At 38.3% G+C, this 27,995-nt stretch overlaps 1 protein-coding gene and 4 non-coding genes across 9 annotated transcripts; all 5 read left to right on the top strand.

Annotated features, from left to right (window-relative positions):
* Positions 1–29: 29 nt before the first annotated feature.
* On the top strand, positions 30–27,379 carry NOP58 (NOP58 ribonucleoprotein). 5 transcript variants are annotated; one of them, XM_036254696.1, is made up of 15 exons: positions 30–271; positions 1,952–2,028; positions 4,035–4,087; positions 7,789–7,910; positions 11,880–12,016; positions 13,974–14,038; positions 16,008–16,142; positions 17,390–17,535; positions 18,530–18,656; positions 20,493–20,656; positions 22,134–22,268; positions 22,514–22,575; positions 24,823–24,956; positions 26,567–26,715; positions 27,099–27,379. In XM_036254696.1, the coding sequence occupies exons 1-15, from the start codon at positions 227–229 to the stop codon at positions 27,147–27,149; spliced, it is 1,602 nt and encodes a 533-aa protein (XP_036110589.1). In that variant the 5' UTR covers positions 30–226; the 3' UTR covers positions 27,150–27,379. The 5 variants fall into 5 exon arrangements, with proteins under 5 accessions (XP_036110589.1, XP_036110591.1, XP_036110590.1 ...); XM_036254698.1 differs by having other exon boundaries at positions 227–271; positions 26,579–26,715; positions 27,099–27,291; XM_036254697.1 differs by having other exon boundaries at positions 227–271; positions 26,570–26,715; positions 27,099–27,291.
* LOC118625935 lies at positions 3,128–3,216 on the top strand. Its single transcript, XR_004958783.1, has one exon. It is a non-coding gene; the product is annotated as a small nucleolar RNA SNORD70 (small nucleolar RNA).
* On the top strand, positions 4,182–4,266 carry LOC118625936. The gene has a single exon (XR_004958784.1). It is a non-coding gene; the product is annotated as a small nucleolar RNA SNORD70 (small nucleolar RNA).
* LOC118625941 lies at positions 17,590–17,675 on the top strand. The gene has a single exon (XR_004958789.1). It is a non-coding gene; the product is annotated as a small nucleolar RNA SNORD11B (small nucleolar RNA).
* Positions 18,798–18,881, top strand: LOC118625940. Its single transcript, XR_004958788.1, has one exon. It is a non-coding gene; the product is annotated as a small nucleolar RNA SNORD11 (small nucleolar RNA).
* Positions 27,380–27,995: the final 616 nt, after the last annotated feature.

Raw genomic sequence — 27,995 nt, 5'->3', positions numbered from 1 at the left:
TATCACATCCCAGAATCCTCTGAGAAGGAGAAGCGCGTTCACGCGTTCTGCAAGCAGTCCAGTGTGGAACGTTTGAGCAGCGTGGTCTGGTTCCTTGCAGGAAAGTGTGCGCGTTTGTGCTTGGCCAGTCGCGGCCTTGCGGGCCTCGGGGACCGCAAATCTGGTGTTTTTTTCATAGGGATAAGAGTTCGCAGCGGGCCACACAGCGCCCTGACCCGGCCTAACCATGTTGGTGCTGTTTGAAACGTCCGTCGGCTACGCCATCTTTAAGGTAGGTGGAAGATTGAGCCGTTGGAGGGGGAAGGCGGGTGTTGGACAGGCGAGGAGAAGGAGAGATTTAAGGAGAGGATGACACTGCTCAGGGTAGTATGGGTGCCCTTTATGTTCCCCTGCTCTGAAAGGAAGGGGAAGACTTTGGCTTATGAGGCGCATGTTTCAGCGAACACGTGGCCCCGCTGTTTGGGGTGCCGGGTTCTGCATTAGAGGATTTGGCCGGGTTAGAGCGATGGACAGAAGCCGTATTAGGATTTTGCAGGTAATGGAGTTTGGGTTTCATTCTGAGTGTTTTGAAGAAACTGAAAGGTTTTAAGGAGAGGAATGATCTACTTTGTCCTTTAATAAATTTGCTGTACTGTTAGACTACGGGGGAGGGGAGGGGAGGAATATTTATATGCTGATAAAAGGCCTAAAAAAAACTAGGTAAAATATGTATAACATGATTCTAGTTTTGAATAAAAAACTGATGGTGTAGAAAGTCTGAAAGGACACATACCAAAGTATTGATTTGGGAGAGCTTTTCCTTCTATTTGCACTTACTACATTAAGTGGTTGGCATTTTTAAGAAAAGCAATAAAATAATAAAACCCAAAAACTGACCTTGCTTATTTTTCCTCATTGGAGTTGTCTGTAATTGCAGTATTATTCGTTCTTGAAAGCAAGTTGGTAGCTCTGTCATCTTAAAATATGCGTATTCTATATGATCAGTTAACTCCACTTTCCAGTAGTTTGTTCTGTAGAAATGTAACATGTACGCATACAAAAATGTTTTTTGAAGGATAAAGAAATAGCCTAGATATTTATCAATAAAAGCATAAATGAAGGTGTATTCATACACTGCAATTCTAGAATGTTGAAACCTAAAATTATAGCTATGATATGCTAAGTGTACAGTATGAATACTAAAAATATGTATAAATAAAATGTCACATAGTCAAAAGTCTTGAAGAATATATCCCTAAATGTTAATGACTGTTTCATAGATTTAAAGTACCCCCTTTTTCTCTTTGCATTTAAAATTTTCTTATTTCAGGATGTGTCTAACAATTGATAGTATCTTAGTTTTAGAGAAATCCATAATACTTTCATGCTAGGATGATTGTAGCAGTAAATAACAAAACTTATTCTGTATAAAGTAGTTAATTGATCCTATGGGATATGCATATTTTATGTTGATAGATGCTACAAAATTGCCTTCAAGAGATTCTCTTAGTTTGACTTAACTCAAGAGTGAATAAAAGTTATTTCTCTATACCCTCACCAATACTCTGTGTGATAAGTCATCTGCTCAAATACAAGATAGAGTAGAATCAGTCCCCAAGAAACATTTTTCACCATATTTAACCTCCTTGAAATTGATTGATGGCAGGTCATTTTAATCAGCAGTGTAAAATAGTGGCATATTAAAGGTATTCTAATAAAGTCTGTGAATATGATATGCTTCTTGAGGGGGTTATGGTGTCCTTAAAAATAGAAAGTTTTCAGCAAAGACACCCCCCCACACACACACACACACACACTCATGCTGGGTAAGAAAACTGGTTCGTTGTTTCAGAGAGAAAAAGTAACTTACACCACTTTCATTTTACATGCACAGATGTCCTTGAAGAGTGTAACTGTATATGCTTACCTGAGCTGTGCTTTTTAAAGAAAATTATTTAAATCTTTATTACAGGTTTTGAATGAGAAGAAACTTCAAGAGGTTGATAGTTTGTGGAAAGAATTTGAAACTCCAGAGAAAGCAAATAAAATGTAAGTCATTGAAATTAAGAATTTAGCAGTTCACATTTAGGGATTCTTTTTACATCCTATTCTCTCCCTACCCCCTGTTCATATAATGTTATATTCATAATTTTTGTTTTGAAATGTATTTGTTAAAAGCATGGGCTGCTGATTGATTTAACTTTTAGTTTTTCTAAGTTAGTGGTATTCTGATGCCTTTTTAACTTAATTTGCAGTTTATGCATTCTTTATGACTTCTACTTCTTAGCTCCTACTGCAGTAATAACTACCTAGTAAATCCTGGAAAGGTATTCCTGAGTTCCCCAAGTTCTCTGGAGTAGAAAATAGAGTATAATGTTGATGCCCAGCTTAAGAAATGAGTAGCAGGAGAGAGAGCTAGCTTTTCCTCAGGGTAGTCAAGATGTCTGTTTCACCATCTGTGAATCACCTTTTGAAATAGCCCACTTGGTGAATGTGGTCCTAGGAAGGACCTGGCTGATCTCTTGAAACATGTGGATTTGGGTTATGTCCTTGGGTGCTAAGGGGCTTTCATAATTTATCTGCTAGTGCTAATAAAAACTCACAGGAATAGAAGGAAACTATTAAAGCTTCCTAAAGATAAAGCCTGCCCTCGCCAGTTTGGCTCAGCCATTAGAGCCTTGGCCTGCAGAACAGGAATTCCCAGGTTGGGTCGTGCGGGAGTCAACCACTCGACGTATCCCTTTTACTTCGACATTTCTCGCTCGCTCGCTCGCTCGCTCTCCCTCCCACTCTATCTGAACAAAAAATGGAAAAATGTCCTTGGGTAAGGATAAAAAAAAAAAAAGATAATGCTGTTTTAGACACGCTTTTTAAAGGGCTATATGCTTGTCCAGCCAGTGTGGCTCAGTGATTAAGTGTCAACCCATGCATGAAGAGGTCACTGGTTCTATTCCCGGTCAGGACACATGCCCAGGTTGTGGGCCCGATCCACAGTGGGGAGCATCCAGGAGGCAGCCAGTCGATATTCTCTCTCATTGATGTTTCCATGTCTCTCTCCCTCTTACTTCCTCTCTCTCTAAAATCAAGGGGGGGGATATTAAAAAAATAAATAAAGGGATATATGCCTAAATTGGCTGTGTTAACTTGATTCATTGTTGTCAATGATGTATTCTTGTTGGAACTGAATCTAAGTGATCTCACCGAAATACTCGTCACTACCACTGAGACAGCAATGAATTAAATGTGTGTATTTGTTTCCATATGAAATGATGTTATTTTGCACATAAGTGCGTGGAAAAGAAAGGGGGTGAAAGAAGGGTAACAGGAATCAGATCTTCCAATAACCTGTTTAATGGTATTTGTACTGGATAGACAAATTAGTGTCATAAGATTCCGGACCTAAAATGAATTTGTATACCTTTTCTTGAGCATCTGTGTCGGGCTTTAAGCAGCAGGGATTATGTTGAAGCTTCAGAATCTTTCCTGTGGTTTAGATGTACTAGCAAACCTCTTTGTTGTTTTATATTTCCTTCAAAGCCTACAACCTTCTCTGTAATAGTCCAAACATTACTAGCCTGACATTTAGAGAGAAGCTGGTCATTTTGTGAAGAATATCTAACTTTTCACCCTGATACCCAATGACGGGAAAATTTCTTTTATCAGCCCTGGCCAGTATGGCTCAGCGGTTAGAGCATTGGCCTGTGGTCTGGAGAGACCCGGGTTTGGTTTCCACTAAAGGCACGTACCTCGGTTGCTGTTTGTCCCGACCCTGATTGGGTCGTGTGGGTGGCAACCACTCAATGTGTCCCTTTCATGTCGATGTTTTTCTCTCTCTCTCTCTCTCTCTCTCTCTTTCTCTCTCTCTCCCCCTCCCTCCCTCCCTCCCTCCCTCTCTATCTGAACAAAATATCGAAAAATGTCCTCGGGTGAGAATAAAAAAAAAATTTCTTAGATCAGTGTATGCGTTGGAAATAGTCTGACACCCTTTTCTAAATATGTGACTTTTACAGAAATCAGTGTGCCCACCTAACTTTTTTTTTTTTCCTTAATTCTAGAGTTAAGCTAAAACATTTTGAGAAATTTCAGGATACAGCAGAAGCATTAGCAGGTAAAGTCAAAGACTAGCTTTTTTATTTTTAATGTTGGCAATTTTGTTATCCTTATTAAAAAATTGTTTGCTTCAGTTGCCTGAGTTAACCTTATTCAATGTTGTCAATGATGCATTCTTTTCAGAACTGAATTTAAGTGATCTAACAAATTCGTCACTACCACTGAGACAACATTGAGTTAGCTTTTTTCACCATAGGGCTGGTTTTTCCCCCCATGTGATGAGAGCTGAGAAGTGGTTAAATTGATCTCCCTGTGGAAACCAACAGCATAATGCTAAAGCACAATTCAGTAAAAGCTGTTCTACAAGGGACCAAGGTAATGTGGTCAAGCACACAGCTCTGATCATTTTAATACAAGGGTAACGTTGAGAATAGCCAGGATTCACAGTTGAAACAATAATAAAACAGCTCTCCAGGGATATATACTTTTAGTTCAGAAAAGCATGACAGTATTAAAAGTTTTAGGAAATCTAATACTTTTAGGTTTGTGTGTGTTTAATATGAAACTACAAAGAGGCATAAGAGCTGTTATCTAAAGGGGGCATGATTTTTGATGATTTAAAAGGGGAGGGTAACTTGTCCTTCAATTAGTCCTCATGATAGGACAACAGACATACAGTAAAGGGGTTTATTGACTTGGCTTGACTTTAGTAGGCAATTGGTTTTATAAGTTCTTTTTAATATTAGGGGAAAACAAGATCAGGTATAAATCCCTAATTATAAGTTTTTTAGTTGCTTAGATTTATATCAAATCAGCCAACTACTTGGCGGTATAATTTGAAAATGAAGACCATAAGGAAGAATAAGACTTAATTTGGTTCATTAGCCACAGGAGAAGGGTATAGTTCACTTCTGAAATTAGGAATCCAACTAAATAAATATGCTGGAATATTAATGAGCCATCCCAATTTTTGTAAAGGGGTGAGCTGAAGGAAGACCCAACAATGGGGCCAATTTTTTTAACTTTTAAAAATGGTTCTAGGGCCCTGGCCGGTTTTGCTCAGCGGTTAGAGCGTCGGCCTGCGGACCAGAGTCCCGGGTTCATTTCCCACTAAGGGCACGTACCTCGGTTGCAGTTTGTCCCTGGTCCTGGTTGGGGTCGTGTGGGTGGCAACCACTCAATGTGTCTCTTTCACGTTGATGTTTCTCTCTCTCTTTCCCTCCCGCTCTATCTGAAGATAAATGCAAAAAAATGTCCTCAAGTGAGGATTTAAAAAAAAAAAAATGGTTCTAGGGCTGCTTCTTTGGTAATAAAAGCCTCATAGCGCTCTAAGCACAACCATACTACTCATTTTTGCCTGGGAAATTTTTAAAAATATATTTCTGTTCATAGCTTTCAAATTAAATACGGGTAGAATTTTGATAAAACTCCAAGCCAAGAGTATGTTAGCTGTTCTCCAGTTCTGGTGCATTAGTCACATAGATTGATTTGTACAGCTCCTCCTGGAGTTTAAAATGCTGCAGCCCTGATACCAAGTGGCCTCTTTTGATTTTTTTTTTTCATATAACCTCTTTAATCTTTTTGAGGTATTTCTGACCAGTCCTTATCAAATGAACAGGTCCACCCTCTACCCAAACATGAAGGAAGGTTTTTTTTTTTCCTTTATTGATTTGAGAGAGAGGGGAAGGGAGAGGGAGAGAGACAGAAACATCGATGAGAGAGAATATCGATTGGCCGCCTCCTGCATGACCCCCACTGGGGATCGGGCCCACAACCTGAGCTTGTGCCCTGACCAGGAGTCAAACTGGCGACCTCTTGGTTCATGGGTTGACACTTAACCACCCACTGAGCCACACTGGCCCGGCGAAGCAAGTTTTTACTATAGTTAATATATTGATCACATAGTGATAGTCAGATTTTGTACTCATTGCTCCAAAATCTTATGAAGTAAGTAATTTCACTATTTTATGGATAATAAAACAGACTTGAGAGGTATTGCGTTTCCCTACAAAGCTTTTGGTACTTCTTAAAATAATGGATGATAAATGGGGGAAATGCTATACTAGGTGAGAATCCTCTGACCCTCCCCCTAAGTTCTGTCAGGAATCTGATCATAGAAATCTCTGCAAGGCCTTTTCCCATCTATTTTTACCAGAAATTTGAACAATGTCTTATTACTAAGAGAATCCTTCCTGAAAATTAAACTTCCCACTGCCTGTTACAAGGCAGTTTTGATGTGACAGAACCAAAATTCGGTGGTTGTAGATGTCAGACTATGAGTTCAACACCGCATATCCTAAGAAAGAACCTGATAGGGTGTGATGTCAATCTATGTTGGTCCCGGAAGTTCCTATATGCCATTTGTGTGAATAGGTTTATTTTTATTCTTGGTTAAATTTTCAAGATGCAAGTCTTCCAAATAGACACAGTAAAATTTGAGCCAGCCTACATTTGAATGAAGTGAGAAAACTACTTAGGGGATGCTGTTGAGTGGCCAGTAGAGAAAAGACTCGGCTTCCCCTTTCCCTGTCAGCGTCTCTAGATATCACTGTTTAAAAGTACTTATAATGAATAGTAACTAACACATTTTTTGTTAAAGGGAAGATAATTGTAAATGTTAGAATAGATCTAGAGTAGAGAGTTTTACTTTTAAGAAATTGTAAAGTGTAAAAGTAGCTAAGGAAAATTGAGAACTAGGAGCAGGAAGTTGAATAGAAGTTTTTAATTATGAAAGATAAAAAACTTTTAAGTAAAGAATACAACTCTTATTAGAAAGGTAGATTATTAAGGAGTGAGTGTTGTACAAAATGTAATAGATTAGACCCCAATAAAAATAGGTTGAATCTTAGCTTTCTAAAGTGTAAAGACCTCTGTAAGAGTTGTATGGTAGCCAAATGTTTTTCTCTTCACCTTTCATTTTCCCAGAAAACAGATGAAATTGACTTGTAATTCAAATGAATGGAGATGTGGTCAGGAGGATAGAGCAGGTATCTGGCTGACTAAATGTTTGGCCTTGGAAATTGTGGCAGACTTCCTTCCTGCCAGGCATACTTGAAATTCAACTAAAACCCAGACAAATAGCGGAAGAGGTGTAAATCCATATGGGTCCAGAAGATCTAAGCATAGGTCTAGGCAAGGCGAGGATTATAAAAGTAGCAAATTGAGAACTTTCCCAAAATGAAAGCTCTACCAAAATTGAACAGGCTGCTTTCCTAATAAGTTCTCTGTCACTGGAGGTTTATAAGCATAGGCCTGATGACACCTGTGGATTGGGGATTAGCAAAGATTAGGCCCCACTCAGATATGCTTACATAGTAGCAGAACCTTAAAAATGAACTTTTTTTTTTTTTTACTACCAGAGTTCTGACGAGATTTTAGGGTATTTCACAACCCAGAGCATCAGACCAATCTGCCATGATATAGGAGAGAGAAGCTATTTGTCATTAAAAATAGAATGTTTCTAACATATTATGATTGAGCTCTGAGTTCAAAAGAAGATTCATGTCATAGGGAAAGGAAGGCTGAATCTAGTTTAACTCCTGGTTCTGGAGTAGAAATGAGGGTGGCAAAATCAGATGAGATTGCGAAATGTATAACTTGTAAAACATTTTTATGTTTATTGTTTCATTTTAGACTTATCAATTTAGCCCTTTTGAAAGGGAGTGTTTATTTTGCTTTATTTAAAAATTGTAAATAGAATCTTAAATTCTTAGAGTTAAAATTTAAGAGTTAACTCTTGTTTTTCTTTTTTCTGAAAAGCATTCACAGCTCTGATGGAGGGCAAAATCAACAAGCAACTGAAAAAGGTTCTGAAGAAAATAGTAAAAGAAGCCCATGAACCCCTGGCTGTAGCTGATGCTAAACTAGGAGGGGTTATAAAGGTGAAGTTATGAATTTATTTAGTGCTTGCTAATCAGAACTCACCATACAGCATAATGACTACAAAATTCGGCCTTTTGTGTTGTTTTTTTAATCCTCACCCGAGGATATTTTTCCATTGATTTTCAGATAGAGTGAGAGGGAGTGGGGGGAGAGAGACATCCACTGGCCAATTCCTGCACGACCCCAACAAGGGCTGAGGATTGAACCCACAACTCTTTGGTCCACAGGCCAACACTCTTAACCACTGAACCAAACCGGCCAGGGCAAAGCGCAGCCTTTTGTGATGAGTTGTTTGTCATAAGTTCTAATACTTTATCTTTTTTCCCCTAGACTAGATAATAATTGATTTCCAATATTATTATCAGGGCTAAGCATATATGTTCATTGTAGAAAATACAAATACAGCCCTGGTTGGTTTGGCTCAGTGGATAAAGCGTCAGCCCAAACACTGAAAGGTCACGGGTTCAATTCCCTGTCAGGGGCATGTACCTTGGTTGCAGGTTTGATCTCTGGTTCCATTTAGGAGGCAACCAATCAATGTTCCCACACCACTATCTTAAAAAAACTTGAAAATACAAGTACAACAAAAAATGATTTTTAAAAAATTTTAATAGCTTTAACCCTGCCACCCAGAAATAGTCTGTTAACACTTTGTGTATATCTTGCCATATTTTGATTTAGCCACATTTTCCAACATTAATGGAGTCATGACATTTCTTTCTTAGTGTATGTATTTGTTAGAAAACTTGAGTAGAGGTTACACATAAAGTGAGAGTGGAAGGCAAGACTGGAAAAGTAGCCTCCCAAACCTGAGAAGCAGAACAGTCTGAGAGCCAAGTGTGCTAGTTTGAGCTTTTTTAAAAAAAATATTTATTTATTTTTGTCCTCACTTGAGGACTTTTTTTTTTTTTTTTTTTTTAATCCTCACCCGAGGACATTTTTCCATTTTTTTTGTTCAGGTAGAGTGGGAGGGAGAGAGAGAGAGAAACATCGACGTGAAAGGAACACATCGAGTGGCTGCCACCCGCACAACCGACCAGGGCCGGGGACAAACTGCAACCGAGGTACGCGCCCTTAGCGGGAACCGAACCCGGGTCTCTCAGGACTGCAGGCCGACGCTCTAACCGCTGAGCCAAACTGGCCAGGGCACTTGAGGACTTTTTTTTTTTTTTTTTTTTTTTTGCATTTATCTTCCAATAGAGCGGGAGGGGGAGAGGGAGGAAGAGAGAGAAACATTAATGTGAAGGACACATAGAGTGGTTGCCACCCACAAGACCTCAACCAGGGCGGGGACAAACTGCATCCAAGGTACTTGCCCTTAGTGGGATCCAAAACCGGGCCTCTCGCCCTGGCCGGTTTGACTCAGCGGTTAGAGCGTCCGCCTGCGGTCCGGAGAGACCCGGGTTCGGTTCCCGCTAAGGGCACGTACCTCGGTTGCAGTTTGTCCCCGGCCCTGGTTGGTCGTGCGGGTGGCAGCCACTCGATGTGTCCTTTTCACGTCGATGTTTCCCTCTCTCTCTCTTCCTCTCTCTCCCTCCCACTCTGTCTGTACAAAAAATGGAAAAATGTCCTCGGGTGAGGATAAAAAAAAATAAAAAACAAAACCGGGCCTCTCTGGTCCGTGGGCTGACACTAACCGCTGAGCCAAACCGTCCAGGGCTTGAGCTTTTTTTTTTAAGTAGGGATGATTTTATGTTGTAGGTCTTTTAGGTAGAAAAGCTCTAAAGAGATTTCAGGGTTTTTTAAAGGCAGGATTCTGAACATAAGAGGTTTGTATAAATAGATTATTTCTAATACGTGTCAGGTCATGAAGTTTTCTGTGATGATGTCAGTCTCTACCTTTATCCTTAGAAGTGCCCACAAGTCTTAGTCTATTTTTTCTGTTAAAAACATTAACTTTTAGCATAGTAAATACAGTCAGCCCTCGTTTATCGCTGTTAATCAGTTCCAGATCCTACCGCGATAAAAGAATTTGCGCGAAGTAGGATTCTTTATTTATACAGTTGTCCCTCACCACTTCACACTTCCACTTTCGCGGCTTCACTGCTATAGTGAGGCCACGAAAGTCGAAGCACGAAGTGGTGAGGGACGACTGTGTACACACAGAAAGACACAATGACAAATTGCTTAATGGTGGGATTATTATCTTTAATTTTTTCTTTTCAATTTCTTCATTTTAAAAAATTTGTACTGAATATGACTCGTGCGTTCTAAATATTTGTTTCTCAAACATGATGCAATATATACAATTGTGAATATTTGTATTTGATGGACTAGAACTGTATATTTGTATGGCGGTGTTAGCAAATACACTGCAATATGACGGAATGAAGGTGTGGACAACAAAATTTATTGTCCTGTTTGTGTAGGGTGTGTAAAAACTTAAACTGCCCCTGATATTTCCAGTACCTGCCTGGCATCATATGTAGTTCTAGTATTCTCTATGTTCCCTATGCTGTTTTCTACTATTAATGGATTTTGTGCGCATCCTTTTGGGTTGTGTTGATAAATTGATAGGCAAGTAGTGTTTAGGGTCCATATACTGGCTACGTATTTTCTCTGCATTGAACATGCTCTTATAGAACTCATTTTGAATTTCAACTAATTATTGAAATACTTTCAATGAATTGGAATTGCTACAGCTAAGGATGTTTGAAATTTATATTTTGAGTCAAATTTAGCTTTCTCCCTACTTGTAGATGCTCCTCAACAATCTGTCGTCCAGTGTTTGTAAGATTCAAACTGCAACACTGTTCAAAACTGATAGACATTAGATGTCAGTGTTTTTATTCTTTGACACTGATGTTACAGAGAAATTATTATTTTGCTCCTATTCAGCTCAATCATCAAGTATTCTTAATTCTTAGTCATTGTTTGTATTATTTCATTTTCATTTTTCTGGTTCCCTTGGATTATAGTGCCTGTTACTGGTTGTTGTTGTTTTTAAATCCTCACCCAAGGATATTTTTCCATTTATATTCAGATAGAATGGGAGGGAGGGAGGGAGGGAGGGAGGGAGGGAGGGAGGGAGGGAGAAACATCTATTTGAGAGAGACACATCGATTGGTTGACACCTACACGACCCCAGCCAGGACTGGGGACAAACCACAACCCAGGTACTTGCCTTGGCTGGAATCGAACCTGGGACTCTTTGGTCCACAGGCTGATGCTCTAACTGCTGAGCCAAACTGGCCAGGGCTGTTGCAGGTTTCTAAGACCTTGTTTATGACTAAAGATGTTAACCATTTCTCATGGTTTTTGTTATTATTTTACTGTGGTGTTTTATTTTTTGGTTGTACTAAAGTTGTGTATTAAATATAATCATGTTCTGTTTAAAACAAAATCTTAACTTGTATTGTGAAAGTTTGTATGTGTGTACACGTACATATTAACATGTATATGGAGATCAGGCAAGTTCAGGGTGGTATGGCCTAAAACACATATATTTGGAAATACTTAAAGGATGCTAACAGTTATTTTTCTGGAGAGAAAGGGCATAAGGCTCAGAATTATGCTTTTTATTCAGTTCCCTTCTCTGTAGTACTATTGATTAAAATTGTGTGTGTTATCTTTATAATTCTTGAAAGAAACTAAATAGCCCAGCCAGTGTGGCTCAGTGGTTGAATGTCGACCCATGCACCAAGAGGTCGCCAGTTTGATTCCCAGTCAGGGCAGGTGCCCAGGTTGTAGGCTCAGTCTCCATTGTGGGGCACGCAGGAGGCAGTCAGTCGATGTCCTGTCTCATCAATGTTACTGTCTCTTTCTCTCCGTTTCTATCTTTCTCTCCCTCTTTCTTCCTCTCTCTCTAAAAATCAATAAAGAAAAAAACTTTTTTTTATAAATGAAGCTAAATGATGTAAGTTAGTAAAATATTCTTTAAACCAATCAAAAGAACAAAACTAGGTTAACTATATATCTTTTTACAGCTTTTATTTCTTTATTTAATACAAATATTCTTGTTGTTATAGGAAAAGCTGAATCTCAGTTGCATCCATAGTCCTGTTGTTAATGAACTTATGAGAGGAATTCGTTCACAGATGGATGGGTTGATCCCTGGGGTAGAATCACGTGAAATGGCAGCTATGTGCCTTGGATTGGCTCACAGGTGAGATTTACTGGAAAAAGAGGTTGGCTTTTGTATAATAAACAACTGTATAGTACTGTTCTAAGTATATTACACATATTAATTTAATTCTCATAACAATCAGTAGCAGTTCCTTTATTTTACAGATGAGGAAATGGGTGCCCAAAGTCAATACAGCTGGTATGTGAGGAGGCCAGGATTTAAACTCAGGCATGCTGGCTTCATTGCCTGGACTCTAAACCTCACCTTAGGCGTCCTCTACCCCTCTTGTGTTGCGTCCCACAACTTGGGCTTTCTTTCTTTTTTCTTTTCTTTTTCCTTTTTTTCTTTTTCTTTTTCTCTCTGTTTGCTAAGATTATTTACTACTCCTCCATCTGCTTACCATCTCCCAAAGTTGTTTTTTTTTTAATCCTCACCCGAGGACATTTTTGCATTTATCTTCAGATAGAGTGGGGGAGAGAGAGAAACATCTATGTGAAAGAGACACATGGACTGGCTGCCACCCACACATCCCAACTGGGGCCGGGGACAAACTACAACCCAGGTACATGCCCTTAATGGGAACCGAACCCAGGACTTTCTGGTCCGCAGGCCGACGCTCTAACTGCTGAGCAAAACTGGCCAGGGCTTCCAAAATATTCTTATCTGCTATGTATGGTCTCCTCTCTCTGTGTGTCTGTGTTGCTATTTTACTCTGATTTTTATTATGTTTTTATAATAAGGCAAAGAAAAGCATATTACCCTATCATTTAACCAAAGGTCCATTAGAACAGGATCTGCACTATACTATAATATACGTGTTCCTGGAAAGCTTGGCATTCTGTGAAGTTGGACTAAAATAACAGGGTTTGTGAAGAAACGATAATATTAAGGGTAGACTACTCAAAACTGCGACCTAGTGAGCAGAACACTATCAAAAACAATAGCCCTAAAAAATATTAACACATTAAAAAAGATATATTAGCCCTGGCAGGTTTGGCTCAGCTGTTAAGAGCGTTGGCCTGCAGTCCAGAGAGACCCGGGTTTGGTTCCCGCTAAGAGCACGTATCTTGGTTGCAGTTTGTCCCCGGTCCTGGTTGGGTTGTGTGGGTGGCAACCACTCGATGTGTATGTACCTTTCATGTCGATGTTTCTCTCTCCCTCCCACTCTATTTGAACAACAAAAAAGATAAATTTATGCTAAAAGAATACTATAGTAAACAAAGGTCTGTACCTTTGAACAAAAAATATTGAGTATAGATTGATGCAGGGTTAGAGTTCTGCTGAGTTACAGCAAAATGCACAAAAGTCAGGAAACACTTGGTAATAAGCATTTCTTAGAACAAATAGCTAACCTGGGTCGATTCGAACTTGATTAAATTGGCATTGTGTGCAGGAGTGATTCTCAATCACATATCTCTTAGAAGACATTTAGCAATGTGTAGAGACATTTTTGGCTATTACAACTTCAGGTCCGGTCTGTAATTAACATGTAATGAGCAAAGGTCAGGAATATTACTAAATAGCCTAAAATGCATAGAATAGTGCTCCCTACAACAAAGACTGTCAGGCCCATAGTGTTAATGGTGCTAAGATTTAAAAAACCCTTATATATACAGTAGTATTCCTCTATGGCTTTCTATTTTCAGGTTTTTCAGTGCTGCATTTTTTCTTACCTGCTGGTATAATACATTAAAATGCTGCAAAAATCATCTGAATCAGTATGACCTGCACTACACAGCATTATCCTAGTTGTCATTCCTAAGTTAATGTTATGACAGTGTATGTTACAACAAGATAGATGTATTATTTTCTTTTTAAATGTGTATTTTTTTTTATCTTGCAACTGATTTTCCATGTTTAAAAAAATGAAAATAAAAAAACAGTGTAGCTCTGAGGGAGGGCTTTGGGCTAAAAAAATTTTAAGATGTTAATAAAATGCTTTTTATAGATGCTGTCGTCTGTCTTAGTGATTTGTTGTCTTCTGCCTTCTCCTCAGCTTGTCTCGGTATAGATTGAAATTCAGTGCTGATAAAGTGGACACAATGATTGTCCAGGCAATTTGTAAGTATAGTAAATATGAAATCTACTCTGTCTGTCCCATGTGATTTTTCTCCTACTATTAAAACTGTATCTTTTAGTCCGGCCAATGTGGCCCAGTGGGAGCGTCGACCCATGCACTAAGAGGTTGCTGGTTTGATTCCTGGTCAGGACACATGCCCAGGTTGTGGGCCCGGTCCCCAGTGGGGGGCATGCAGGAAGCGGCTAGTCGGTGTTCTTTCTCATCGATGTTTCTCTCCCTCTCACTTCCTCTCTTTAAAATCAATAAAGGGAAAAAAATTTTTTTTAAAACTGAATCTTTTTTTTTTCCTCATTCGAGGACATTTTTCAACTTTTTGTTCAGATAGAGTGGGAGGAAGAGAGAGAGAAACATCGATGTGAAAGGGACACATCGAGTGGTTGCCACCCACATGACTATCCAGGGCTGGGGACAAATTGCAACTGAGTACGCGCCCTTAGCAGAAACCGAACCCGGGTTTCTCTGGACCGAAAGCCGATGCTCTAACTGCTGGCTAGAGCAAGAACATTTTTTTTTTTATCCTTACCTGAGCATATTTTTTCATTAGAGTGGGGGTTGGGGGGATAAGCATCGATGTGAGAAAGACACGTGGACTGATTGCCTCCCACACGACCCGACCAGGGACATGGATAAACCACAACCGAGGTACTGAACCTGCCTGGAATTGAACCTGCTACCCATTAGTCCACAGGCAGACACTCTAACCACTGCTCAGGGCAGAACTTTTTTTTTTTAAGTATATATTTTTAAATTTTTATTTTAGTCTGGCCCGTGTGGATCAGTGGTTGAGCGTGCACCTGTGCACCAAAAGGTCGCTGGTTCAATTCCCAGTCAGGACACATGCCTGGGGTTGTGGGCCAGATCCCCAGTGGCGGACATGTAGGAGGTGACCCATCAATGTTTCTCTCTCTCCTTCTCTCTCTCTCTCAAATAATAAAGGAATAAAATTTTCTTAAAAAATTGATTTTAGAGAAAGGGAGAGAGAAACATCATTCTGCTCCCTCCCAAACATGTCCTGACCAGGGATTGAGCCTACAATCTGGGCATGTGCCCTGACCGGAAATCAAACCAGCAACTTTTCGTGCACATGTTGGCAGTCATCCAACTGAGCCACACTGGCCAGGGCATAAGTAGAACTGTTAATAAGAAATTGGAAAATGCGGAATAGAAAAAGGAAAAACTACTAATAATTTGTCTAGTTGGAAATAATGTGAATTACACTATTAACATAAACCAGTTCATTTGTCTTTGTCCGTGAAAAGTGCTAAAACCATAGTGGGATTTATATCATGCTATGTTTTGCTTTTTTCACTTGGCTTTTTAATAGTAGGTCATTCTCCATATTATTAATTGATTTTTGGAAATAGCAGTATTAATTTTCAATTTTAGAAATCCCTTCAAACAGCAATTGCATTTCTGAGTATATATCCAAAGGAATTGAAAGCAGATACTCAGATACTTACACACCCCTGTTTATAACATCATTATCTACCATAACCAAAAGGTATAAATAACCTATATACCCATTAACAGGTGAATGGATAAACAAAATGTGGTATATACATACAATGAAATATCCATCCTTAAAAAGGAATGAAGTTTCATTACATGCCATGTACAACATGGATGAATTTTGAAAATATGCTAAGTGAAATAAGCTTCATACAAAAAGAGAGATACTGTGTGTTACCTAGAATAGATGAATTCATAGACAGTAGAAGACATTATCAGGGTCTGGGGGAAGGTGAGGGTGGTGAGTTCTTTAATAGGTACAGAGTTTCAGTTTGGGATGATGAAAGAGTTCCCTAATGGTTGCACAACATTATGGATGTATTTGATGCCACTGAAATGTACACTTGAAAATGGTTAAAGTGGTAATTTTATTTATATTTTACAACAATTTTTTTTAAACCCTATTAAATTGTTTTCTTTTTTCGTTTTAATCTGCTGCAGCCTTGTTGGATGACCTAGATAAAGAACTAAACAACTACATTATGCGGTGTAGAGAATGGTATGGCTGGCATTTCCCTGAATTAGGAAAAATTATTTCAGATAATTTGACGTACTGCAAGTGTTTGCAGAAAGTTGGTGAGTTAACTTTATGCTTTAAGGCATTGAAAATAACAATTTATTTGCATCCTAAAACATGAATGAAAATTTTTTTTCTCGCCCTGGTCGGTTTGACTCAGTGGTTAGAGCGTCGGCCCATGGACCAGAGAGTCCCAAGTTCAGTTTCCGCTATGGGCACATAACTCGCTTTCGGTTTGTCCCCGACCTCAACCAGGGCCCGTGTGGGTGGCAACCACTTGATGTGTCTCTCACATTGATGTTTCTCTCTCTCTCTCTCCCCTTCCCTCCCTCCTGCTCTATCTGAAGATAAATGCAGAAATGTCCTTGGGTGAGGATTTTTTTTTTTTAATTTTTTTTCCTTAAACTTCACAAGAGCTTTTTACAACTTATATTATGTTTTAGGTGTGTAACCATAATATATTAGATTTCTTTGTTGTTTTTTGTTTTGTCAATCCTCACTCAAGGATATTTTTCCATTGATCTTTTAGATAGAGTGGGAGGGAGGCAGGGAGAGACAGACAAAGCAAACAAAGAAAATTGATGTGAGAGACACATCAATTGGTTACCTCCTTCACAGCCCCAACTGGGACCAGGGATCAGACCAGTGACCCTTCCAGTCCACCAGCTGATGCTCTAATCACTGAGCCAAGCCAGGGCTATTAGATTTCAAAACTTTAACATTGACTTTGGCCTGTACAACATGGCTCTCTGAATTTGCTTTTTATTTAAATGGCTTCTAGTGAATGTCTCAATGAATTTACCATTAATAAGGGCAACTGTAGATTTGGGGGGCGAGGGAATATCCTGAATTATATTAATAATTAACATTAAAAGTAATATTGCTATCTGTATTGTTAGTGTTATATTCTATACAAATACGGTAATATTAGTAGAGGATGCTGAGTATTAATAACTGAGTTACTTTGGCTCATTGTGTTAACATTTTATTAATCCAAGAATTCATGGCCCTAGCTTGAATGGGATATTTTGGGGGTTTTTTGTGTGTGTATGTTGGTGGTGGGGTTTTCTTTTTTTCTGTTAGGTTTTGTTTGTTTGTTTGTTTGTTTTAGGGAGGTTATGGAGAGATTTTAATCCATAAAATCAAGCCTTAACATCAGGAAAATTATTAGGTCAAACTTGCTCACTTTTTGTTTTGTTTAGGCATGCTTTTCATTGGTGTGTCTCTACTTTTTCTTTTGACTCTTTGGTGGCTTTTGTATAATTTATTGACGTGATTCTCCCTAATCTCTATAAACATTTCATAGGTGATAGGAGGAATTATGCCTCGGCCCAACTTTCTGAATTACTGCCAGAGGAAGTTGAAGCAGAAGTGAAAGCAGCTGCAGAGATATCGATGGGAACAGAAGTTTCAGAAGAAGATATTTGCAACATTCTGCATCTCTGCACGCAGGTAAACTAACACAAAGAAACTAGTTGGTGATAATAGCACCGTAATGTAATTTTCTGATGGCGATGATGATTTTTAAACTTACTGTCCACCTGATAAATAAATATGAGGGTGTTCAGTCACTACCTCATCTGATGCCATCTTGATCTATATACTTAAAGGGGGAAATATATATACTGAAATGAAATTAAGAGTTCTGCCATGGTTGGTGTGGCTTAGTGTGTCCCTTTCACATTGATGTTTCTCTCTCTCCTCTCTTCCTCTCTCTCCCTCCCAACTCTGTCTGAATAAAAAATGGAAAAATGTCGAGTGAGGATAAAAATAATAATAATTTTAAAAAATAACAGTAATATTAGTTAACATTTTTGGGCAATGTGTTAGGGGTTTTTGTTTTTTCTTAATTTTTTTTTTTTTTTTTTTTTTTAGGGGAAGGGAGAGAGAGAAACATCCATTCCGCTATCTCCTGCACGCCCCCTACTGGGGATGGAGCCTATAACCTGGGCATGTTCCCTGACCAGGAATCTGACACCTCTCAGTCCATGGGACTCAATCCACTGAGCAATACCAGCCAAGCTGTATTAGCTTTTTTTTTTTTTTTTTTTTACATACATTATCTAATACATATCTTTTTATAAGAAATTGGGGTACAGTATACAGCATTAGTTTTTCCAGCGTTGCACAGCTTCTCTGTGGTAGATGTAGGACTCTGGTGTTTTAGACATGTGAATTTAATTTATTTAAGTCCTCACCCAAGGATATTTTCCCATATATCTTTAGATAGAGTGGGAGGGTGGGAGGTAGAGAGAGAGACATGGACTGGTTGCCTCCCGCATAACCCCAACCAGGTACATGTCCTTGACCGGAATCGAACCTGTTCCTCTTTGTTCCACAGGTTGATGCTCTAACCACTGAGCAAAACTAGCCAGGGCTAGACGTGAATTTAAACTGTTTATATTCTTAATCATTTATGAGTTATTAATTTGGCTTTTTATACTAGGTGATTGAAATCTCAGAATATAGAACCCAGCTCTATGAATACCTACAAAATCGAATGATGGCGATTGCACCCAATGTTACAGTCATGGTTGGAGAATTAGTTGGAGCACGGCTTATTGCTCATGCAGGTGATGATTTTAATGTAATTTGTAAGCATGGGTATTTAGAGTTATGTTTTCTAGCACGGATATTTTTTTAAATCTTTAAACTACAGTTATTAAATTTTAGGTAATAGAAGTAGGTAGTATGTGGGTGAGGACTAAGGACCAGTGTTCAATGATGATTTTTATTTGTATGCCTGATTTCCTTTTGGATAATGAAGGCATCTTAAGTCACTACCTCTTCTGAGACACTTGTCCATTATCAGACATTTGTTGTGGTTAATTAGAATAATCAGGTGAATGCAGGAGGATAAAATGAGTTAATATTTTATAATATTAAAAAGTCATCAATTGATGGTTGCCAGGGAGGTTAGGAGGCTGGGTGAAAAATGGTGAAGGGATTAAGAAGTACAAATTGGGAGATACAAAATAGTCACAAGGATGTAAAAGTACAGTATAGGGAATATAGTCAATAATAATATAACTATGTATAGTGCCAGGTGGGTACTTGAAATTTAGGGAATCACTTTGTAAAGTATATGATTGTCTAACCACATGCTGTACACCCGAAACTAATACAAAATAATACTGAAGGTCATCTTTAATTGAAAAATAAAATTGCCCAGCTGGGTTGGATCCGTTGGTTGAGTGTCATCCTATGCGCTGAAGGTGGCTGGTTCGATTCCCAGTCAGGGCACATACCTAGGTTGTGGATTCACTCCCTGGTTGGGGCACACGGAAGGCAACTGATTGATGTTTCTTTTCTTTCCTCTCTCTAAGCATGTCCGTGGGTGAGGCTTTTGTTGTTGTTGTTGTTGTTGTTGTTAAAGAAAAAAATATATTGAAAAACTAATGGGGTTAAAAATTGAATGGTTTTAAGAAATCACAACAGATGATGAAGCTTAGTCATGTGCCACTGATGCTCAACCACTGAGCCACACTAGCTGGGCTGACATACAAAAATATTTTAAATAAGAGATTTATAATAAAACCTAATGTATGTGTATGGTGATTTTGTAAAGATAGATGCTTCAAAAACTATATAATGAAATATTTGCAAATATAGTGAGGTATACTGGTTTATTGTTTTATATTACTAGAGTCATTGTAATAATCACCACAGAAGCTATTAGTGTGTTACCTACAGCAAAACTAGATCATATATGTCATTCAGATACCCTCAGCTGCAAGGATGGGATCATTTGGGCTGGTTTTATTGTCTGCATATAAAATTTCATAGGTTTATCTAAAGTTGTAGCAGTAAGAGACGCAGAGATTCGCAAAACTGTATTTTGTTGAATTTCAAACATGTCTAATGGTTGGGTGTTTTCTGACAAACTATCTGCACCAAATCTAACAAAGCAGCAACTCTTCATACCAATTTGTGTACTTATAAGCATGTTTCCTCATAAATAAAAGTGTGCAGTTTATCACATAGTTTTATCAAGGTGTCTTAATAAGTTTTCATTTATTTTTATGGGTTTTATTTTCATATCTGAAGTAGAATATTTGATATCCAAAATCTCAAAAAATAGGGGATAGATATATATTTTGTTGATATAGTAGTGGAATATAAAATAGTAAAACCATCTCAAGGCAAATAGGTAAACCTGAATAAGCTTAAGTTTCCATTTATCATAGACATTTATCACATGCCTTTGCTTGTGCTGCTAATGGAAGAATCACAAATGCTGAGGCATGAGAAATTTTAGGAAATTCTAGGCTAGAAAATTTTTATTATATCAGATTTTTATTTGTTCTGGTGGCCGTAATAACTTAGATTGTAGGTCTTGTGTTTGTTGAATGCGTGGAACTTTAAATTGTTTAAAAAGTGATTCTTTGTAACTACTTTTTCTTTGGAAGGTTCTCTTTTGAATTTGGCCAAACATGCAGCTTCTACGGTTCAGATTCTTGGAGCAGAAAAGGCACTCTTCAGAGCTCTAAAGTCTAGGCGAGATACCCCTAAATATGGTCTCATTTATCATGCTTCACTTGTAGGCCAGACAAGTCCTAAACACAAAGGAAAGGTGAGTTACAGTTTTTCAAAAGCAAGCCTTTTTCTTTTTTTTCCTCTCTAAACAACTCATTTCCTCATACTTGAAAGTATGCAATAAATCTCTCTTTTTTTTTCTCTTTAAGTAGAGAATGGTGAATTCTTTAGTTTTGGTTTATTTTGTTCATCCTCACCCGAGAATATTTTTTCCGTTGTTTGTTTGTTGTTGTTTTTTTAAGAGAGTGGAAGGGAGGGAGGGAGGAAGAGGGGAAAGAAACAATATGAGAGACACATCACTTGGTTGCCTCCTGCACGCGCCCCACTAGGAATCAAACCCAAGACCATTTGCTGCACAGGCTAATGCTCTAACCACGTAGCTATACCAGCCAGGGCAAGAATAGTGAATTCTTTAAATTTAAAAATGCACTTGTATACTGAAAGAAAGGATTTAAAGAAGGTGCTATTGATCCTATTAAAGCCATTTTCTTTCACTGTGTTAGTATTTTCCTAGAATTCACCTCTTAATAAGGGGTGGAGTGGGTGGTACATCAAGAGTATTCTTAGTGGCTGGAAACCAATTTAACATCAACATTATGAGTTATAAAAATAATAATCCCATGTAGTGTTATCTGTATTTTGTAGAACACACTGTTTAAAGAAACAAATTTTTATATAATTTAGAGCAGAGTTATAGGAGAAATAAAGGCTTCAATAAAATAAAATGCTAATTTAGCTTGACAGGGGACCTGCACTTTCTTTTTTTTATATCCTCACCTGAGGACATTTTTCCATTTTTTATTCAGATAGAGTGGGAGGGGGAGAGAGAGAGAGAGAAACATCGATGTGAAAGGGACACATCGAGTGGCTGCCACCCGCACAACCCAACCAGGGCTGGGGACAAACTGCAACTGAGGTACGTGCCCATGGCGGAAACTGAACCCAGGTCTCTCTGGACCGCACACCAGTGCTCCATCCGCTGAGCCAAACTGGCCAGGGTGGGACCTACACTTTCTCTGGTTGACCTCATAGTATGGAACTAATGTCACTGAGTAGAAACTAAAGGAAGGCATTGGCAAAATGGTTTGAGCTAGTTTTACACATGAACTACATCCACCAAAGTGTTGGTGATTATACTTAACCAGTTGGCCATTACATTGAGGCAGAGATTCAAATATAAGTTAGGTGGCTTGAGTTGTATAATTTAGTCTTTTTTTTTTCATCCTCACTTGAGGACATTCCTCCATTTATTTTTAGACAGCGGGGGGTAGGGGGGACATCAATGTGAGAGAGATACATTGATTGGTTGCCTCCCACATAATCCTGACTAGGACCAGGGACCCAGCCACAACCAAGGTATGTGCCCCTGACCAGAATCTAACCCAAAACCCCTCAGTCCACGGGCTGATGCTCTAACCACTGAGAAGAACCATCCAGGGCTCAAATTACTTGTATAATTCCTGGTTTAAAGAAAATCTTAGTACGAATGTTTCTAACTTCAAATTCTCTATTAGATTTCTCGAATGTTGGCAGCCAAAACTGTTCTGGCTATCCGGTATGATGCTTTTGGTGAAGATTCCAGTTCTGCGATGGGAGTTGAGAACAGAGCCAAATTAGAGGCCAGGTTGAGGGCCTTGGAAGATAGAGGGGTAAGAAACACATCCTGCCTGTTGCAGAAGTGTTACCTGTTAGGAGTTAATAAACCATGAGTAGTTTATGTACCTTTTTTCACCTGGTAAACAGTTTTGTTTTATGATACTTTTTAGTATGTCTAATGAACTCCTTTTGTGCTTACTGTTAACAATTTCCCTTATATTTACCAAGATTTGATATATTAGAATATATACTATAAAGATATTATGCTTTAGAAAATTAATAATTTTTATTTTCTTAGATAAGGAAAATAAGTGGAACAGGAAAGGCATTAGCAAAAGCAGAAAAATATGAACATAAAAGGTGAGTACATGTAGGGGAGATGGATGGATAGTTCCTTCTTAAATGTTAATTGTCCTCACCTGAGGACGTTTTTCCATATTTTGTTTAGATAGAGTGGGAGGGAGGGAGAGAGAAATATCAATGTGAAAGGGACACATCGAGTGGTTGCCACCCACACCACCCAACCAGGGCCGGGGACAAACTGCAACCGAGGTACGTGCCCTTAGCGGGAACCAAACCCAGGTCTCTGGACCGCAGGCTGATACTCCAACCGCTGAGCCAAACTGACCAGCGCATCAGTTTAGTTTTTAGTCAGATACACACCTATTCACATTATTGTAATAAGTACATGTAGTATATTTGTTTTGACATTTTTTCCCCTTAATAGTTACCTTACTTAATTCCAAATATTGATAGTAAATATGTCACTCAGAGTTAATCTAACAAATCTGTTTTTGGGGGCAGCAGGGGGAGGACCGTGCGTGCCCCTAGCAGGAACCGAACCCAGGACTCTCTGGTCCACAGGTCAATGCTCCAGCCGCGGAGCCAAACTGGCCAGGGCTAATTTTGGGGTCTTTTTTGTTTTGTTTAAGACAAAAGTCTAAAAATGGCTAAGAGGCATGATAAAGTATTCAAACTTCACCATAAAATTAACAAATGATATGTGTGGGAGGAGGTGTTTTGGTTATTCTTTGAGGTGATGCTTAATACTGAGAAGATTGTGATGATTGAAGTAGAATGTAGGACAGCTTTTCTGGGAAGCAGACAGTATACATCAAAAGCCTTAAAAATGTTTCTAGTCGTTAACCCCTAAATTCTGATTTTAGGAGTCTTATAAATTTTTTTTTTTTTTTTTTTTTATCCTCACCCGAGGACATTTTTTTTTGATATTTTGTTCAGATAGAGTGGGAGGGAGAGAGAGAGAGAAAAACATCGACGTGAAAGGGACACATCGAGTGGTCGCCACCCACACGACCCAACCAGGGCCGGGGACAAACCACAACCGAAGTACATGCCCTTAGCGGGAACCGAACCCGGGTCTCTCTGGACCGCAGGCTGACGCTCTAACCGCTGAGCCAAACCGGCCAGGGCAGGAGTCTTAAAATTTTTTAAAGAATTTTAGTAATAACAATCTTATACTCTAAGTTGATGGGGGGGTAATATACACATATATTTAAATACAAATTCAGAAAAATTAATTTTTCTTTATTCTGTAAAGAATATATTCAGTTATGAGCATTAATGTTTTCTTTTATAGTTTGTGAAATTTTCAAGTCTAAATTGTCCTTAGCCGACAAATGTGGATCTGTTTTTTTAATTATGAATGTTTTTAACCTCTAAAAGTTAAAGTCATGAGCCTACACGTCAGCTTAAGAAATAGAATGTTCCTTATCTTATTCTGTAAATTTTTTTAATATTCCATGTCATTATGCTCATCACTTAAAACACTAATTATGAGATTTACTTCACGTTTTAGGCATTCTCCGTTTTTCACTTTCTGCTATGTTGGAACAAAAGCAATCGTTTGATTTTAGGGGTTTTATCCATAGATATCCATTCTCCTCTTGTTCCTCTCCCTCTTTGGATCTTGTGATGAAGACTTCTATATTAAACTTGATTGAGATGTTTTGGTTTGGTTTTTATTGAATTAATTTATATTGTAAAACTTAAACTGATCCAATTTTTACTTTCCTGGAACAATCATTTGGTGTAAAGAGGTTTTCTCCATTTTTTCCTATGCTGATGGAATATTTTTCTATACTGTAGTCACTCGGTCAGAATTGTTTTTTTTTTTTTTATCCTCACCCGAGGACATTTTTCGATATTTTGTTCAGATAGAGTGAGAGGGAGAGAGAGAGAGAGAAACATGAACGTGAAAGGGACACATCGAGTGGCTGCCACCCACACGACCCAACCAGGGCCGGGGACAAACTGCAACCGAGGTACATGCCCTTAGCGGGAACCAAACCCGGGTCTCTCCGGACCGCAGGCCGACGCTCTAACCGCTGAGCCAAACCGGCCAGGGCTTGGTCAGAATTCATTTAGCTCACCATTTGTCTTGAATTGTGATTAGCCTACCTGGAACATTAATAACTCTTTACCTTTTGGAAACTATTAGTTTTCATAAACTGCCCCAAAGTCACTAAAATGAAACAGCATCTTATGCTTATGTAAGTATTATCTAATGCCAGTACCTTTAAATCTCTTTAGATTTATTTTAGTTGCAGATGTTTGTAGAGATTTTCAAAAACTCTTTGGCTTTTTCAGTGAAGTGAAGACTTATGATCCTTCTGGTGACTCCACACTGCCAACCTGTTCTAAAAAACGCAAGATAGAACAGGTGGATCAAGAGGATGAGATAATTGAAAAGAAGGCCAAAAAGGCTAAGGTTAAAGTGAAAGGTTAGTTTGAATTTTTTCAATGTTATTTGTACTCTTATTTCTTAAGTACAGACTTCTTAAGTCTTGGGAAAGTACGTGCCATTGAACTTTATTGTGAAATCACCCATATTGAAAATTCATGGTGTTTTAATAAGCCATTGTGTTCTCCAGGAAGAGTTAGTATATTTTTAAATTTGTATCAGATTACATAGAGGAATATAAGAAGCATTTCTATGTATATGTGGAATTGCATATTATGCTAAGTATACCAAAACTTTGGTTTCCACCACATGAACTATTTTGAGAATCAGCTTAAAATAGAAGGGGAAAAAATGTAGCAGCCACACTGACTCTTCTTGCTATTCATTAGACCTGCCATCCACCCCTTCCAGAATAACCTTAGCATTTTTTCTCTCTACTTGAAATGCTTCCCTTAAGAATCGTGAGTTATTTATTTCTGACTTCTGTGTAAAATGTGCACACCCATCACCCTCCTCAGTGTTCCTCTTCCCCCTTTCTTTATTGGTTTGTTTGGTATGTGCCCCTAGCGGGAACCGAACCCAGGACTCTCTGGTCCACAGGCAGATGCTCTAACCACTGAGCAAAACCGGCCAGGGCTGTTTCTTTGTTTCTTTCTCTCTCTCTAATTCTCACCGAAGGAGATGTTTATAGATTTCAGATAGAGAGGAGGAGAGAAACATCAATTAGTTTCCTGTCCTCCACCCCCGCAACCAAGGAACGAACCCACAACCTTTTTGGTGTATGGGATGAGACTCCAACCACCTGAGCCGTACTGGCCAGAACCTTCCTGCTTTATTTTTATTCTTTGCACTGATTCTATTTAAAAAGACTGTATTGTTATTTTTTGTCTCCTAAAATTAAAGATTCATAAAGGTAGATTTTTTGGTCTGTTTTGTGCCTTGCTATATCTTTGATTGATTAGAACAGGGCCTGGCATTTAGTAGGTAAGTATTTGGTGAATGGGTTTGGAGGGGGAGTGAATTTCTAATGATAGTTACCTATGACTAAATCTTCGTTCTAATGTGCTAGGTATTTTGCATGTGTTATCATTAAATCCTAGTAGTTCATCCATTGAGATATACATTACTACATTTTATAGATAAGGAAATTGAGTTTACGAACAGAGCGTTTATAGATGAGATGATCTGTCTTAATTCTAATTTCTATACATAGCTACATGGTCATGAGAAATTTACTTCTCTCTGAGCTTTACATCATCTGTAAAGTTAGTATTATAGTAGGTAAGTGTTTGAAGGACTGTTCTAAGTATAAATTATATAATAAACACTGGATGGTTGACCAGATGACAGGGAAAAAACTAAGATTGAAAAGGTTTGAGGAGCCCAGCCCGTGTGTCTCAGTGGTTGACCGTTGATCCATATACCAAGAGGTCACCAGTTCGATTACTGGTCAAGGCACATGCCCAGGGTGTGGGCCAAATACCCAGTGATGGGCATGCAGGAGGCGGTCAATCTATGTTCTCTCTCATCGATGTTTCTATCTCCCTCTCCCTTTCTCTCTTTCTAAAATCAATAAAGAAAAAAAATTTTTAAGGGGACTGAGGTCTGATACAATGTTAATTGGTGTATCTTTACATTTACCCTATTCAGTAGAAGAAGAAGAAGAAGAAGAAGAAGGAGTACTAGTGGTGGAAGAACAGGAGGCAACTGTGAAGAAGAAGAAGAAAAAGGACAAGAAGAAACATATTAAGGAAGAACCACTTTCTGAGGAAGAACCATGCACCAGCACAGCAATTCCTGTATGTTTGTTTCTAATTACCAGTACTTTACTGGCATGATCAGGGTCTCCATATTTTATTCTAATCTGTATTATCAGAAATGAGCAGTCAGTTAAAAAAATGGTTTTCTTCATGGGAGGGTAAAAATAAATGACATTGCTGTATTATAAAGGCTGTTTCTCAAAATCAGACTCTTACTACAAAATGTGTTTACTTTGATTAAGGGAGATGATATAGGGTTACTATAGAACGCTTTAATAGAGGTGGTTTTTATATTTTAAAATGTTTGATTTTTCTCTTAAATCTCTTTTTAAGCGAAATAAGTCTACCTTGCTTTTTGTGAGGAAAAATTATTGCCCATACATTTACAACTCTTTCAAAGCATTCTTATTGGTTATTTTCAGAGTCCAGAGAAAAAGAAGAAAAAGAAAAAAAAGAAAAATAATGAGGACTAATTAAAAGAAAGAATTGGATCACCTGAATTGTGCTTAAGATTCAGAGAAGAGTATACCAGAGATGCTCCCTAAGATAATCAAGGATGAACAAAGGTTGAATGAAACAAAGTGATTACTCATCTAGAGCTTTTCAAACCTATTTGTGTCTTGACATCAACTCTGTTAACTTTATATTATGTCATTATTTCTTAGTCTTTGTTATACAAATAAAAATATTTTCTTTGTATTTTGAAGGCAGTTCTGTGATCTCTATTTTAGGTAGATAATCTTTGGCTCTTTATTTTATTTAGCATTTGATTATTGCTGTTTTGATAATCATCGGAAAAGTGAGAGTTGCAAATCATTAGTTCGAACTGTAGCCTTTTGTAAGGCAATGATTAGACCAATTTTAAGAATCTCATGTCTCTCATCCTTTTGGACTTTATTTTTTTCTTTCTATTTTTCTGCCTCTGTATTTATTTAAATAAAACTGTTTTGTGTTCAAATTTTTTTTTTTAACTTAGGTGAACAAAAATTGGGGGCATCTCTTCAGAAAGAAAACAATTGTGTCCCTAACTTTATTTTTGCCATTCCAAAAGGTGCAACAAAATAATTATTAATCTAGGCCTTGATTTGTTTCTGAAGTAATGTAAAGGGACTTGAAAAGGGTAATACAAACTCATTTTATACTAAAGAATGGGGGAATATCCCTGGCCAGTATGATTCAGTGGTTAGAGTGTTGGCCCGCACACTGAAGGGGGGATCAAGCTTTTGATTCCCAGTCAAGGGCACATACCTGGGCTGCGGGTTCCATTCTCCACTTAGGCAGGTATGGGAGGCAACCAACTGATGTGTCGTTGTCCCCCT

This window comes from Molossus molossus, unplaced genomic scaffold, assembly GCF_014108415.1.
Source record: "Molossus molossus isolate mMolMol1 unplaced genomic scaffold, mMolMol1.p scaffold_m16_p_11, whole genome shotgun sequence".
NCBI classification, from domain to species: Eukaryota; Metazoa; Chordata; class Mammalia; order Chiroptera; family Molossidae; genus Molossus; species Molossus molossus.
This window is presented reverse-complemented; position numbering and strand designations above follow the sequence as displayed.